This window comes from Rhynchophorus ferrugineus, unplaced genomic scaffold (genome assembly GCF_030347505.1).
Source record: "Rhynchophorus ferrugineus isolate W39M unplaced genomic scaffold, kcgeb_rfMv2 rfM3, whole genome shotgun sequence".
Classification (NCBI taxonomy): domain Eukaryota; kingdom Metazoa; phylum Arthropoda; class Insecta; order Coleoptera; family Curculionidae; genus Rhynchophorus; species Rhynchophorus ferrugineus.
In genome coordinates, this window is record NW_027472582.1 from 48,185,127 (window position 1) to 48,199,937 (window position 14,811).

At 30.0% G+C, this 14,811-nt stretch overlaps 1 protein-coding gene across 5 annotated transcripts in view; it reads left to right on the plus strand.

Moving 5' to 3' along the window:
- The window catches only part of jing (AE binding protein 2 jing), a 314,777-nt gene that overhangs the window by 273,513 nt on the left and 26,453 nt on the right, over window positions 1-14,811 (plus strand). Inside the window, exon 1 of one of the 5 annotated variants that reach the window (XM_076401304.1) lies at window positions 8,406-8,641. The exons of the other annotated variants lie outside the window; for them this stretch is intronic. Within the exon in view, the coding sequence (XP_076257419.1) occupies window positions 8,619-8,641 (23 nt within the window). The 5' untranslated portion in view covers window positions 8,406-8,618. Of the gene's footprint in view, window positions 1-8,405; window positions 8,642-14,811 lie in introns of those variants that run through there. 5 annotated transcript variants of the gene reach the window in all.

Here is a 14,811-nt window from a genome sequence, read left to right on the forward strand (position 1 = left end):
ATTTTTTAATGTTTTGGTCAGTAATAACCTCTTTTGGGCATCCACTGCGTTCACTGTCTTCAGTCATTTATTTCACCACGTCTAAACTTAGCATACCAATCCTTGATGGTTGATTTTCCTAGGACAGTGTCCGGAAACTCGACATCAAGCCAAGTTTTTGCTTCAACTGTATGTTTCCCTTCAAAGAGCGATGTTTGATCTTTAATAGTAATGTTTTTACATCGCTATTAATTCACATACCAACAATAATACCAAATTACATATTTAGTTTTGTCTATGTTTAAACCTTTCATGAGTTAGGCTATATATATTTTTGTATTAATTAATCTGTATTCGAATCGAAAATTGAAAGATCACACCGAAAAAAGGTAATCATACAATTTAACAAAAACAACACATAAATATTAATATATTTTGGGATCTTGTATGATATTAATGAAAACATTATGTTAAATTAGCATAACGAAGATCTAAGACGAGTTATAAATTTACAATGATATGAATGATGGTGAATACCCAGAATAATGATAAATATTTACACTATTTATTAGTATTAAGATATCTAATACCACGTTGCCTGTATATTTAAATTGGTTGTTATAACCTGACGTCGATAAATAATTAAGAACATTATAAAAGACAATAGTTTAATATTGTTTAATATTTAATCAGCAAATTATAATATTCATTATAGTATTATTTTAATCAAATGCTAGTAAGCTTTGTAAATACAAAATATAGCTACCAGTATTCTATGATAATTTCTTATATTAATAAAATTTATCTTACTACATAATTAAGTGCTATATCTTTGTAAAAACAAGCATATATCGTATTGTTGTATAATATTAGTTACCGCCATATTTAAAGTAACATTAAATATCTGGCTAATATAAACGACTTGTGAGAAAAATTTAGAATTGTAAATATAAACAACCTAAATATACATTACCTGTCATGAAAAATTTGATAGCTTTTCAAGATGCAGGCTACCGGCTTGGTTGGCGCAATGGTAAAGACGACAGGACTGTCCTTTTACTGTTGCGATAGTCGCGGATTCGAATCCTACTGGGGCATGGTCGTAAATTTGTTTGTGATTGTCCTTAGGCAAGAGTGCAAAATCCGACAAGGAAAATGATCCCAGTCACGCCAGTAACCAGACTGAGTAAGACCGGATGTATTCTGGGATGATGTCTAAGTTGATCACTCGCCAGTCGGTAGGTTTAAAGCCGAGGACCGTCGTTCAGAGCCCACGTTAAACCGTAGGTCCGGTTAAATCCTAGTTGGTAAAAAGGTGACTTTAAAATATTTAAAAAATGATGCAGGCAATGTGTATACCCATTCTTTGCAAGTTTGGATACTAACTAATTATATTGAATTATAAATTATATAATTAATTTCAGACACTATAATTTCATACTTATATTATGTATAAATTATTATTATTATTGTTATTTGATTTTAATTATCAAAAATATTTTATTATATAATCAAATTATATCAATATAGACAGGAAATATGTTATGAATTATAAAATGAAGACGTTATAATTTTGGGGGTTAATATTACATTTTAAATTCGATGGTTTAATATTCTGCCAATGTCCGATGTGAAATACGTGCTAATGTGATGGATAAACATTTAAAATTATTGTATACGAATCATGACTATATTATTGTCGTTTGAAGACAAGACTATAAACTTTACTTTATCATTATTGCATTTTTATCAAACAGATAAAAGGCAGGACTGATATTCAAATGTACCTATTACGTTTATAACGTATTTCGAACTCTTATCGCGCATTATTATATTGCATCGTAATTATTATGTACATAATTTTTGGCATTAATGAAGTACTTTGTTTTTATTTATACTGTATCATTAAATAAATAAAATAATGTGTGATTCATTGCCATTCATTCACATTAAAATTATACTGGAAACTGGTAACTCTACACCAAAATATGTGTTAAATTAGTTCGTTTAATTTCTTTAAAGCTGCTAGTAACTGACCTTTAGTGACATATACACGCATAACTTCGATAACATGGCCATTCCTATGCGAATACGTTTATTTCTTTGCTTTGCCCCGTCTTCGTGTTCTGAGCAAGAGAAACGGATCCTCGCATGGCACAATCGCGATTTAAGGAAACGGATAATAGACATTTTTGTTCAATTTTCTTCTTTAACGGTATTCGTATACAGGGTGGAATTAATGTTTAGGCTCATTTTTCGTCCATTCTTTAGTATTTTGTAAATATGTTTTACCAAGGCATCTTTATAGTAAAGTTACTCTTAATATATTCTTATTTTTATTTTATTATTATTTTTCTATTACGTTATTACGGGTCGTTTCCGACTAACCTACAATTTGTCTTTAGAACAACTTAAACTTAGGTATATATCTATGAGTAGTCTCTTAGTGTCTTGTGAAATATTGATTTGTCATTTGGCAAATTGGGAATGGTTTGTCTATCCCTATGTCTTCTTGCAATTATTTTAATTTCCTGAGTGACAGTCGGTATCTGAAGGTCTCGGTGTAAGTCGTGCAGTATCTCGGTACTTCTACAATACTTCTCAGGACTTTGTTCTGGAAAACTTATGTTGTATTTGTATTACTTTTCGTGGAACATCTCCATAATTGAATTCCGTATGTCCATATAGGTTTCAATACTTGCTTATCTAATACCAATTTATTATAGAATTTTCTTCCAATTGACCAAACATTTTCCTATATTTTAACTCCAGTTCTTTCCTTTTTTTTTATCGAAGTTCATTCTGAGTTTGTTAGCGTTGGTACTATATGGATGTGAACTGCGCATTCATAGATTTACTTTCGTTGATTTTTATTTTCCAAGTTTGGGTCCAATTATTTATATTATAGGCTTCTTCACTATGGTCTTCGACAGCAAAAATCCAGTGTTATCAGCAAATGTAACCATCGCGATATTTTCCATTTGTGGCCCCAATACACTTCTTTGTGCTACACCTGCATTAGCTTATTTTATTGTAAAGTATGCTTCCTCTAATTTTACTCTGAACATTCTGGCTGTAATGTAAGATTAAAATAGTTCAGTGTGTTGTTTCGGTAACATTTTCTATAACTTATGAACAAGACCATCATGACAAGGTCATACCTTATCGAAGGCTTATAGTAGATATAAAAATATAGCTGAACATACCTTTTTACATTCATGGGCTTTTTCATTTCAGTTATTATATGCACCTGGTCAATCGTCAAATGTTCGTTATCAAACCCAAACTGATGTTTAGGCATTAGTTTTTTTCTCTCTATAATCAGTTTTATTCTTTTCAACAAAAGTTTTTCAAAAACCTTAGATATTACTGGTAGCAGCGATATAGGTCTATAGGCTTTTGTTTCATTTGGTGATTTTCCAGGTTTTGGAATTATGATAATTTCAGTCATCTTCCAAACCTAAGATGTATTTTAGTTGATACTAGCGACCCGCCCCGGCTTCGCACGGGTGCAATGCTGATACTAAATTAAATACACTACAGAAAAAATATGAACGTTGTATATAAAAACATAGCGGCCCGCTCCGACTTTGCACGGGCATAAAATATATATGCCTATGTCACTCAATGAAAACATGATTAAAATCGATCCAGTATTTTTGGTTCATTCATTACTGCCCTTGGCCTGCACGCATTAAATTTGGAGTAAAACAATTCCTCTTCCCCTATACTTACTATGAAGATTTCCTGCTATCTTTGGAATATCTAAATTCATACAATTTTTATTACATATCTCCGAAAATATTTGTTTAATTTACATGCTGTAAGGAACCATATTGATCTATATTAATTGCACACTGTATTTAAGGTACTTAATTCGATAAGGATTAATGCCGTATTGCTTAAAATAGCTTCGTAAATAAGCCATTTTCTCACGTAAAAAGTAAACAATAAAAATGGTTAATGTGGGTTATCCCTAAAAGATAAACATATACCATCGCGGACTTTTTTGTAGACCTTTTTATGGTGTACAATACTGTAGTACATTAATTTGATCTAACTCGTAGGGTTAGGCAGCGTTTTTGCTAATTGCTAAATAAGCCTAAAAAAATAGGTTAATTTACGACATCACGTTAGAAACCTCTAAAATTAGCAATGTTGCCTTAGTATATTATGCATGTATTATACATATAAACCTTCCTCTTGAATCACTCTATCTATTGAAAAAATCCGTTGCGTAGTTTTAAAGATTTAAGCGCACATAGGGATATAGGGACAGAAAAGGCGACTTTGTTTTATACTATGTAGTGATACTGAATTAATGAAGTTGGTGAAATCCATTTCTTCATAGATTTTGCAGGAATTGTCGTGTTATGTACTTATAACCCGATGATTTCGTTGAATTAATGTCAACTTCAATAACTTTGATTAATTCTTTTGGTGTGACTAATTGAATCGTCAAATTTTCATATTCTATGTTCGGCAAATTGTACTCGCTATCAGTTTCGTTTGGTTTCATGATGTTTTCTAGATAGTCAGCAAATGCTTCCGCGTGTTCTTGATTGCTGCGTGCCCATTCCATTTGATTTCCACTTAGGTCTTTTATAGGTGGACTATGTAGACATGATCATTTTAGGTATTTGATGGCTTTCCAGAACGAATAATCTGTTTCCTAGTCATCTGTTAGATGCAGATAAAGTTATCGATGAATTTACGATTACCATCCGGCGTTTTAAGTTATTTATTTAGCAATTATTTTATTTAGCCAGGCGTATTGCATCAACTAAAACAAATGGCACTTTGTTTAAAAATACCCAACGTCTCCGATTGGGAATCATTAAGATCAGAAAACCAACTCTAAATTTGTACCAATAATTAAACATTTTATGATAATCCCAATACTTTTTTGTTTCATCTTGTACTTTAACGATGTGCATCCGATGAATAATACTTAATAAATTATGTATGACAATAATTATATCTTAATTTTGCCTGAATACAAAACATGAATATTTTCTGGCATACCCTTGTATATTTTATATCCCTTATATTTCTCCTATTACAAAAATAACTGGTTTTAAAATACAATCCTAGGACAAACTACCTCATGCGCTTCAATTATGTACGGACCAGGTACCGATCCCAACTTTTACCTGAAAATCATTCAGCCGAAGACAGAAAATGCTGAACAATAGACGGATTTTTTTCTCTTTCTTGACGATTAGGAAGGAACGAAGACATAGAGCGGGCCCGCAAGAGTTTGGAGTTTCTAATCATAAAAACACCAGTTATCGGCTAATATCAAGACCTTTGGAAAATCTGGACGACCTTTATCAGCTTTCTCATTTATTTTTATTACATTGTATTATATTTTTTGTTTATACATTAAGTTAAGTTCGGACTATCTATTAGTTCGGAGTAATATTGTTATAAATAAACACGAAAAGAATATATACTGACTGACTTTACAGGGAAACAAAGCACATATAGTATGCACATAGTATAACTGCACATGTTATGATGTTGTTTACTAATTAATGTGTTAGTTATTTTGTTAAACTGTTATTGTTAGTTATTAATTTGTATGTATTTATTGGTATGCTATATAACATATTACTAGTACAAATTAAAAAAAAACCTAACTAAAATTAAAATATAAATCAAAACTATGAAAACTATGAAATGAAAAATTTTAAGTTACAAGAATCCAGACATGTAAGGTAACTTACAGTATATACAGTGTATAGGGGTATAAAAAAACCAATGTAAAGTTAATACGTCAACAATACGTGAATATTCACAATTAAATATATCAATTTTCTTTATTTCTTTCATTTTCATTAATGTTTTCAATACCTAAATTAAATATTTTTAATTATATTAAGTAATTTAGTGAAGAAAAAACGTATCGTCAAATTTAAGAATATAAAAAGTTTGATTTTATTTATTGTCGTAAACATTATCCTTAACAAAATTTACTCCTTGACTTGACAACAGGGTCGATCAGTACCAACACAAATTGAATTTTATTGCACAATTTGTTTGATTTAGTTACACGTTCAGACGCATTCCACACTTCAATTATTATACGTTTTGGTATCGAATTTTTCCATGCACAATTCACTTAATGTCGGGGAAGGGAGATCCCAGAACAAAAGTTTGATATCTATGTCGAATACCCTAGGTTTTTAATATGGATATTTTACTTTGCAACTATCGAGATCTCAAGTTCGATACTGTCACTAAAACTATCGATACTACTTTTAAAAAATTTGAAAAAATATCGCCCCAAAAAATATTTTTCGTCATCGACGTCATCTATGCCGTGCTAAGGACTATATTTGTTACGTTTCTTATATTATGTCCTTTCAATAAAACAATCAATGCAAGCCATCAAAATGTATAATGCCGTATAAAATTGCCGTACTAAATTTAAGTTTGCGTTTATTTTGACTTTGGCAACAAACTAACTACTAGTGTAATAAAATAGTGAAACATAAATAACGTTATAATATATAATTTATTTTAATATTATAGTACGTCTAATACACTTTTATTGTTAAGGACTTAAACTACAGTTCATTAAACAGCCATAATAGTTTGTAGGTTAGAATTGTTTTATCATATTAACATTAACATATGACAACGATGTCGACCAGTACTAACATAAATCAAATTTTATAGATCGATTTGGTTACATGCTCGAACGCATCATACTTCATTCTATCTATTTTTTACAAGAGTAATGCTAGTTAGTAAAATGATCTTAAGGTCACAATAGTTTGTAAGTTAGAGTTTTTATTATATGTACATTGAACTCCTTTCTAAACCACCTACGTAACCTCTGGAGTCTTAATCCATCTAACTAATAATTGTACATCCAAGTAATGTATTTTATTTTCATTAGAAAACATATTTACCTTTTAATGTTTAGTTCTTGTTTCCTTCGTTCCTGTGTTATTTGTCAAATTATTCTGATATCACTGTATTTCTCATTAGTCTCTTCTGTTAGTACCTGTGTACATTTTTCTTGATAAAATTAGATTTAATCACGACATTTTCCCTAATGCATTTTTGCCATATCTGCAAAACAGTTAGTATTCATTCTCTTCTCGTACATTGTAGCCAAAGGCTGAATTACACACATATCTATGCATACAAATCTTTTACAGTCTACAATAAGATTTTCTACAGCTTCTACTATTTCTATAGTTCACAATTCCACTATTTGTCAATTTCTTCCTCTGTGTGTGTCTGACGGAGTTCATTAAAACCGAAGGATGTTATTGTAAACAATCCTTTCCACATATCCAAACAGTTCTTACTTGTATTTTTTTCGACCTGCATTTCTATTGTAAGTTATCTTTATACAATATTATTATAAAATTGTATATTTCGTAACAGTGCTGCAAGAGATGATTTTTTATAGTAACAGTTATCTCTGAAATAATTGTATTGAATTATATTTATATTAAAAAACCTACTCACTGTTTTATACATTTCATTAATTTAATCTTCAGTAGAACTAACATCAAGATATGTAGATGATTTTTTTCCTGTGAGAGATTTTAGTCATAGTGTCCATACTAATATTCAGTGCACTTGCATAACAATAAAAATATTTCCAATAAAAACACCAACAACTTAATATTTAATAGTATTAATAATTACCTCTCTAACGCATTTTACTGGTAAGAACAGGTATCATGTTGTTCCTGTTCGAAATTATTGATTAAAGACGTAATCTGTAATCTTCAATTATTTGGCCTCAGCATTTTTAACCACAGTAATCATAAATATTAAGTAGCGACATTTCAAATGTATCAAAACAAGCAAAGCGCCAAAACAACGTTTATAACCTCTTATCATTAATGTTTTGAAAAATTTTACAGACATTTGACAACCGAACGACTTTTGCAGGCTCAATCGTTTACATGTTCCAACGTAACAGGCAACATTGCATCTCTTTTTAACTGTAATAAAATGAGAAAGAAAATATTTCCTGATTCTAAAACTTTACAAATTACGGCAGGCAATACATTAAACATCTTGATGACGTAGTTTCACTTCTACATTGAATAGACTAGATGTTAAGTAGGTTAATTAGTTAATTAATTGCTGTGATTGTTATATATAGTAAATATTTTTCATAATGACGGGAATATCAGTTATATCGTTATACTTGTGCTAGTGTCGGTTTCGTTAGGGTCTTATCGTAAAGACATAAATAATTTACGGAGTGGTCGGTTTCCCGACGACCGTGCCGCCACTGGGTCGGGCCTAGTGGCTGCCGTCGACGTCGGTCTCCCCGTAGAGAGAGAGGCGGTCTTTCCTCGGTTTTATTGTACGCCGTAAATACAGGCCTGGAACTAGAATACCGTGTGGGTCTCTAACCTTCTACGCGAGCGGCCCCTGCTGCAACCGTCAGTCTTATTTTCGAAATCGGACGGCGCTGACGCGTCCCGGTAGGCGCTTTCTCGACGTGCATTTGTTTTTTTTGTTTCTCCTCGTTGCGTTTAGACGCGCGCGTCGTCCAATTGTTTTCGCGTGTTTTTTTTTTTTCGTTTTACGTTTTCGAACTTTTTTTCCGCGCACGGTGCCAATTCGGACATGTTAGCTACAGAGTGCTGGTGCAGAGTATGTGTCTGCATTTGAAAAACAGGTGTGTGTCTTTGGAGTGTCCCGTGCCCTTTTTTATTTCCATCAAAGCCCACGGAATATAGGATATGTAGTGTTGTGATGTCTTCGTTTAAGCTATACTCGTCTCCTCCTCCACGTTCCCGACTGACTAAAACTAGCAGGAACGGAAAGTGTAGGATTTATTTCGATACTGTCTGCCGTTTTCAGCTGGAACCCGACGAGAGACGAGGGGCGGCATTTGAGAAATTGATACGGGATGAATGATTGAGAGAGCGAACACAAGCGCAACTTCTAACGGAGGGTATCGTCCCTGGCACTCGGTTTCCGCCATTTGCAAGAAGTTTTAGGCACCACGTGCAAATGGAGTTCTTGTCTTATTATTTTTTTCTATTAGAAAAAAAGGTTAGAATTTCAACTCAAATTCCTTCAAGATATCATACTAAGACAAGAGTGTTTTACAATATAATATTATTACAAAATACGAATTGCATTTGAATAAAGTCAATCATAGTAAGTCTTCAGATGAATATCCTATAATATTTAAAATATATTAAAAGTTCATTTATACAAAGTGTTATAGTATAGACGTCGGATATTCAATATCAATATCACTTTAATATTATAAGTTTATTGCCAGTATAAAATAGGTATTTCGGTATTAAAATCTTTTTGGTATTAAGTTTGAGTCTAATCATGATAAGAATTATTATTTTTTAAAACCGTAATCGGTAATATCGAGTTTATAAAAAAGTTTCTTTATGTTTTAATCTAGAGATAAATTGATAATTAATTTATCAAAAACCTTAATAACCTCATATTGATTAACATGACTCGAAATAAAAAATTTAGTCGTTTAAGAAAAAAGTCTTATAATTAAATTATTGTGGTGCACAATTGATTGTGAATTGATCTCTGAATTGGCAATTTTAACACTGTTTAAGATATAACAACACGAAGAGAAAACATTACTGAAACCAAAATATTAATTTTAATACTTTTCGGAGATAAAATAAAATCGAAACGGAACAAGGTATTCTACATTAAATTGCACTTGAATGGAGGTTAAAGAAGCATAATCTTCGTCAAAGTTTACAATTTATATTTACAGTGAGATTATGTGATTTACATTATATATTTACAACCAAACATAATATTGAATACATATTTTTAAAGATGATTTGATAAGTCATTCATGTGATAACCTCCAATATCCGCCATTTCCTTATTTCTGGAAATCACGTGTGCATTATTCCTCTTTAACTTTTTCCAATTTTTAGTATTATGGTTTTTGATTCCTCTATTCGTTTTCTTTTATTAAAATTATTTCTGTTAACGTACTAAAAATTATCACTAGGACCATCAAATAGTATTCTATCTTACCTCAATTTTAAGAAATATTAAGTGCATATAAAGGCAAGTAATATTGTATAGAAATAGGCAACTAGTGTTTGCATTTTATGTTCTTTTTTATTATCGGATTATGTAAGTTCGGGACAAAAAACAATATATAGTGATTCTCGTTAAATGTTTTCTTAAATTTACAGATACTTTTCATAGTCATTCATAGTATTCATTGTCACTAGATTTTTTATTGCTGTAACTTTGTATTTCTTATTTTTTATTATTTATCGTATTCGCTTTTACAGGGTAAATAGTAAATTTGAATTTTTAAAAATTAATATCAACATAAATAAGTTTCATGTGTCTTTATATATATAGAAAGACTAAAAATACAGAAACTCAGTGTGGGGTTATTAAATAGTATATTTTTTAACTTTAAACTTTATAAATATAGTGTTAGTGAATAGGTGTTTCTCAAAACCATAGGAGAAAAATAAAAATAAAAATAAATTTTCAAATTTTAGTTCAAGAGAATATATATTAAATATTTTTTTAAACATTTTATTGTGTAAATTTAATTGGCAGCGGGTTATTTCGCAACGAAGAAGTCTAGTATAGTAACTTTTGAGGTATTTTTATCGTCAACTTTATTATTACTTTATCAGCTTTATGGTTTCTTCTCTTCCGTTTCTATAAATTTCGTATTTGTAAACACATTTGATATTAAAAAAACTTTTTAACGTTTTTAACTAGATTTAAGAATTTTAATGTTATTCGTATAAAGTAAATCTTACAAAACAAACAACTATCAATATTGTAGTATTTTAATTTTCATTAGGACATCCGGGATGACAACATAACAACAAAAACGACGAAAACCTGTTTATTATCAAAGAACTATAGACAGGGATTTAGTACAAAATCTATAGTTTGTGATCAAGTATATTTACCTATTCTTATACCTAGCATAGTTCTTCTAATCAGACGGTTTTTATTTTTAAAATGTATGTTCGAATTAATTTATTTAATTGAGCGATTCTGAATTATTCTTATAGATCTCGTTCGATCAATTTAACATCACCAGTGACACCAGTCAGTGGTTTTATTTTATGTTTTATGTATATAGCTTCGGAGTTTAATTATATATATTTAGGTCTTAAGCAACACTCACTTATTCGGCTATGTCTTCGATCGATTTTCAGGTTCCAAATTGTTTTGAACATTAAACTTGATTGATTTACTAATTGCCTAAATAAAAATTTTGAACAAAAAGTGTATGTATTGTATTTTGTATAAAGAAAGTGGGATATCTTTTATTAAGTAACACAAAGCTTTTAACTTCAATGATATATCTAATCCATGGTTATCGCGTATTATTTTGTATTATAAAGTGACATAAATATTGGGATTTACATCATCGAATGGAATATCGTGCGAAAAGAAAAGATAAGTAAATAATTAAGATTGTATATATTTTATTTACGTTCGTTTTGTGATAACTGATAGTATGCTTTGAAACTAATTTGTATATTCAAAGCAAATAAAATGTGTTAATTGGTAAGTAAATGTTAAGAAATCGATTCAGTTTTCAATTAAAATAAAATGATCGCAAAGAATATAATAATCGATCTTAATATTATCTTTGTCTTGAAAATTTATTCCTTTTTTCGTTTTTCCTATTATACTATATTTTACATTAACAATTAACATCTGCTCCATGGACCTATAACATTACATTTCCACGTTATCGTTAGTTTAAAAGGGTCAGAGGTCTGTATTATTTCCAAGTCAATAAACTGATAGCTTTCTTGAGATCTTTGAGCTGTTTTCTTTTGAAACAGCTATTTATAATGTATTCAAGTTTTTAAGTTTTTTAAATATTTTAAGATTTGTTCAGAGGAATTGGAACAATGTAACTTATCCAATATATCGATCATCGTTAGTTACATCTCCCAATATTTCAAAAAGCATTGTCTTTTGCGAAAAATTTAGCCAGACCCTAAAATATCAACTAGTGAGAGTCCGAACAAGCAACGATGGATGGAGTAGAGTTTTCCACTTAAGCGTTTCCAGGTTACATAATCCATAACGACCGTTTTTATTGGATGGTTGTCTCTAAATGTATTACATAAAAACGTATAGTATCGTGTCTCCTCTTTCCACTACATTTTCTAATCTTCGGTGCTAAATTCAACTCTCCACAATTCCTTAAGCTTTTGAATCATTCTGGTAACTTGTTTCATTTAAATGGCTTTACTATATGTGCCTCGAAACACAGTGGATGTATTGGATCTCCAATTTTTTTGAAATTGAAGAATAAAAGTTTGGAGCAAACGGTTCTTACTCAGTTCAAAACTTAACTAAAAGACAAGAAAAAACTACAGGATAACTTACAGGTTATGTTATTGATAGATTTTACACAAATTTTACAATTCTTTTTTTGAACGGAAGAGAATAATTTTACCTAATAATTAGAAAATGGTGGTAGATTATACTTTAAAAGATATAAATTTTGGCAAAATTGCATTCGTACTTTTATGTAATAATCGTAAAAATACTTTTTTACTACGGTTTCAAGAGACTTATCAATCAAGCCAGAGAAAAATAAAACTACAATGATAACATTTTATCGACAATTTCTCTCTGTTTACATGTTGATAACCGTAACGACACAACAATATTTATACAACCAATAAACTATCAATAAAAATAAATATGTGATAGTAGAAAGCGAAATGTAAGTATTTAACATATACATTCATTTAAATAATGGATAAATATCAATATATACTGTGAATTAATTTTGAGGAATAGGGAAATTTGGTAAATTCAAGGCTTAGGAAATATATATTAATTGTATATAAAATTTTTATATTGTTGCTCAACTTTTCCTAACCTGGCAGCATTTACACTATATGTTCTATGTTAAAAACAACCTGTCTTTTGCCGTTATTCTCGAATCAATTCAATTTTGTTAAAACACTCCTTAATGAATGTTGCACATGGTAAAATATCGCATTTTAAAGTTTCTAATCATAATATTGCTTTGGTTTTACTTGTAATTTGTTGTGAAACCTTTTGAATTTGGTCGAATTCGTCAAATAACGATCATTTATCTCGAATACATCAGTTGTAATTGGTAATGCTACTAGTAATAGGCAGTACTCATGTCATGTTTTAACCACACACCAAGACCATCAAATACAGAGTGTAATGTTCGAACATGAATATCATGAAATTAAATGGTAATTACAGTTGCAATTTTAAGTAATTTCGTCTCAGTAATTGTTTGTTCACTTTATTTTAAAAAGTGAAAAAGTCGATTATTCAATCAACTGTTCTTGTTTCGAAATATGAAGCCATAATGAACCATATAGTTCATATAGTCAAACGACTCTAGCCAACTCTGTAATTGGTAGAAACATTAGAAATATCTAATCTAATATTCAAAAACATTGTTATATCTAAAACAAGACAAGTTATACTCCTCAAGTAGTAGGATGAATTCAGAGAAAAAGGAACTCGAATGAAACCAATCTAATGAAATCCAATATACTTCAATTAACGCATACAACGAGCATCAAAATGGGTAAGGCGCAAATCTAATGCCGATATTTGACTAGTTCCCATCGACAACGAAACGAGGGGGTTTTACAATGCGAGGGTTGATATTTGGGGTGAGTCGGGTTGTTTTTATTGATTGATCTGCCGATCAAGTCTTGCCTCGAGAAAGGTTACAATGAAGTGGTCCAATATACACATGCAAACTGTTGACAACAGTAAAAAAATCACTCTCGCATAAATAGAGGTTGAGTCGAGCAACCCGTTATACGATAAGGAGTTTTACTAATTGCCTATATGACTATTAGCTATCCGTTGCGAAACGGTGTCTTTCAGTTTTAATATTCTACTTTTTTTCGATAAAATAATAATAATAATGACGTTAGTAACTTATATACTTATAATATTTACACTGTAACTTATTTTAAAATTACAATATTTTAGATTATTATATTTTTTTCTGTTTCTAAATATCGTTAAATAGCTATTTCATTATTTGTTAGCACAATGATGTTTTGATTTGACTTCAAACTATGAAGCTTTATTTATCTATTTTTTTGTTTTATGCTGCATAGAGTTGCTTTTTGCTGCAACTTTTTGAATGCATTTAAGTAGTTGCAGTTCACATATACAATGTTATATTTGAGAATTAATAATTATAATTATTATAATTAATTATTAATAATAATAATTATATTTTGAAAACGAAATGCTTCATTTTCAACATAATGAAAAGGTGTACCTACATCTGTATATATAACGAATGTATTTTAAACATTTCCAAGTAAACTTTTACATTTTTTATTTCATTGCTTGGCTCAAACGTATTAATTCAATTGAAAATAACCTCCCATAATATAACTACATTTAAACACTATAAACTACACCTAAAATATTCCCACCATATCCAGAATATAAGTTTTAACCTTCAGTTTCAGTGGTGGTATTTATATACAACAGACTTATTCCACAGTTTTTTACGTTCACGGTTGTATATACAATTTTTATCATCAATAACGATCATTTTAAATACTCTTCTATTTGCCTGTATTATTAGGTTGGTCCAAGGAAAGACCGTGTTCAAGACCCGCCGGCTTGGAGTTCTACAATACCTAACTTTTTTTTATTTGAATTCATTTATATTTAGTATTTATTATAATAATAACTCTGTACTTAAAGTATAAGTAATATATGTATCAATGTAAACGGTTAAACAAATTAACCTAATTATTAAATTCAATGTTTTTGATGCCCATCTGCGTAAGATAACAATTTAGAGCTAATTTAACG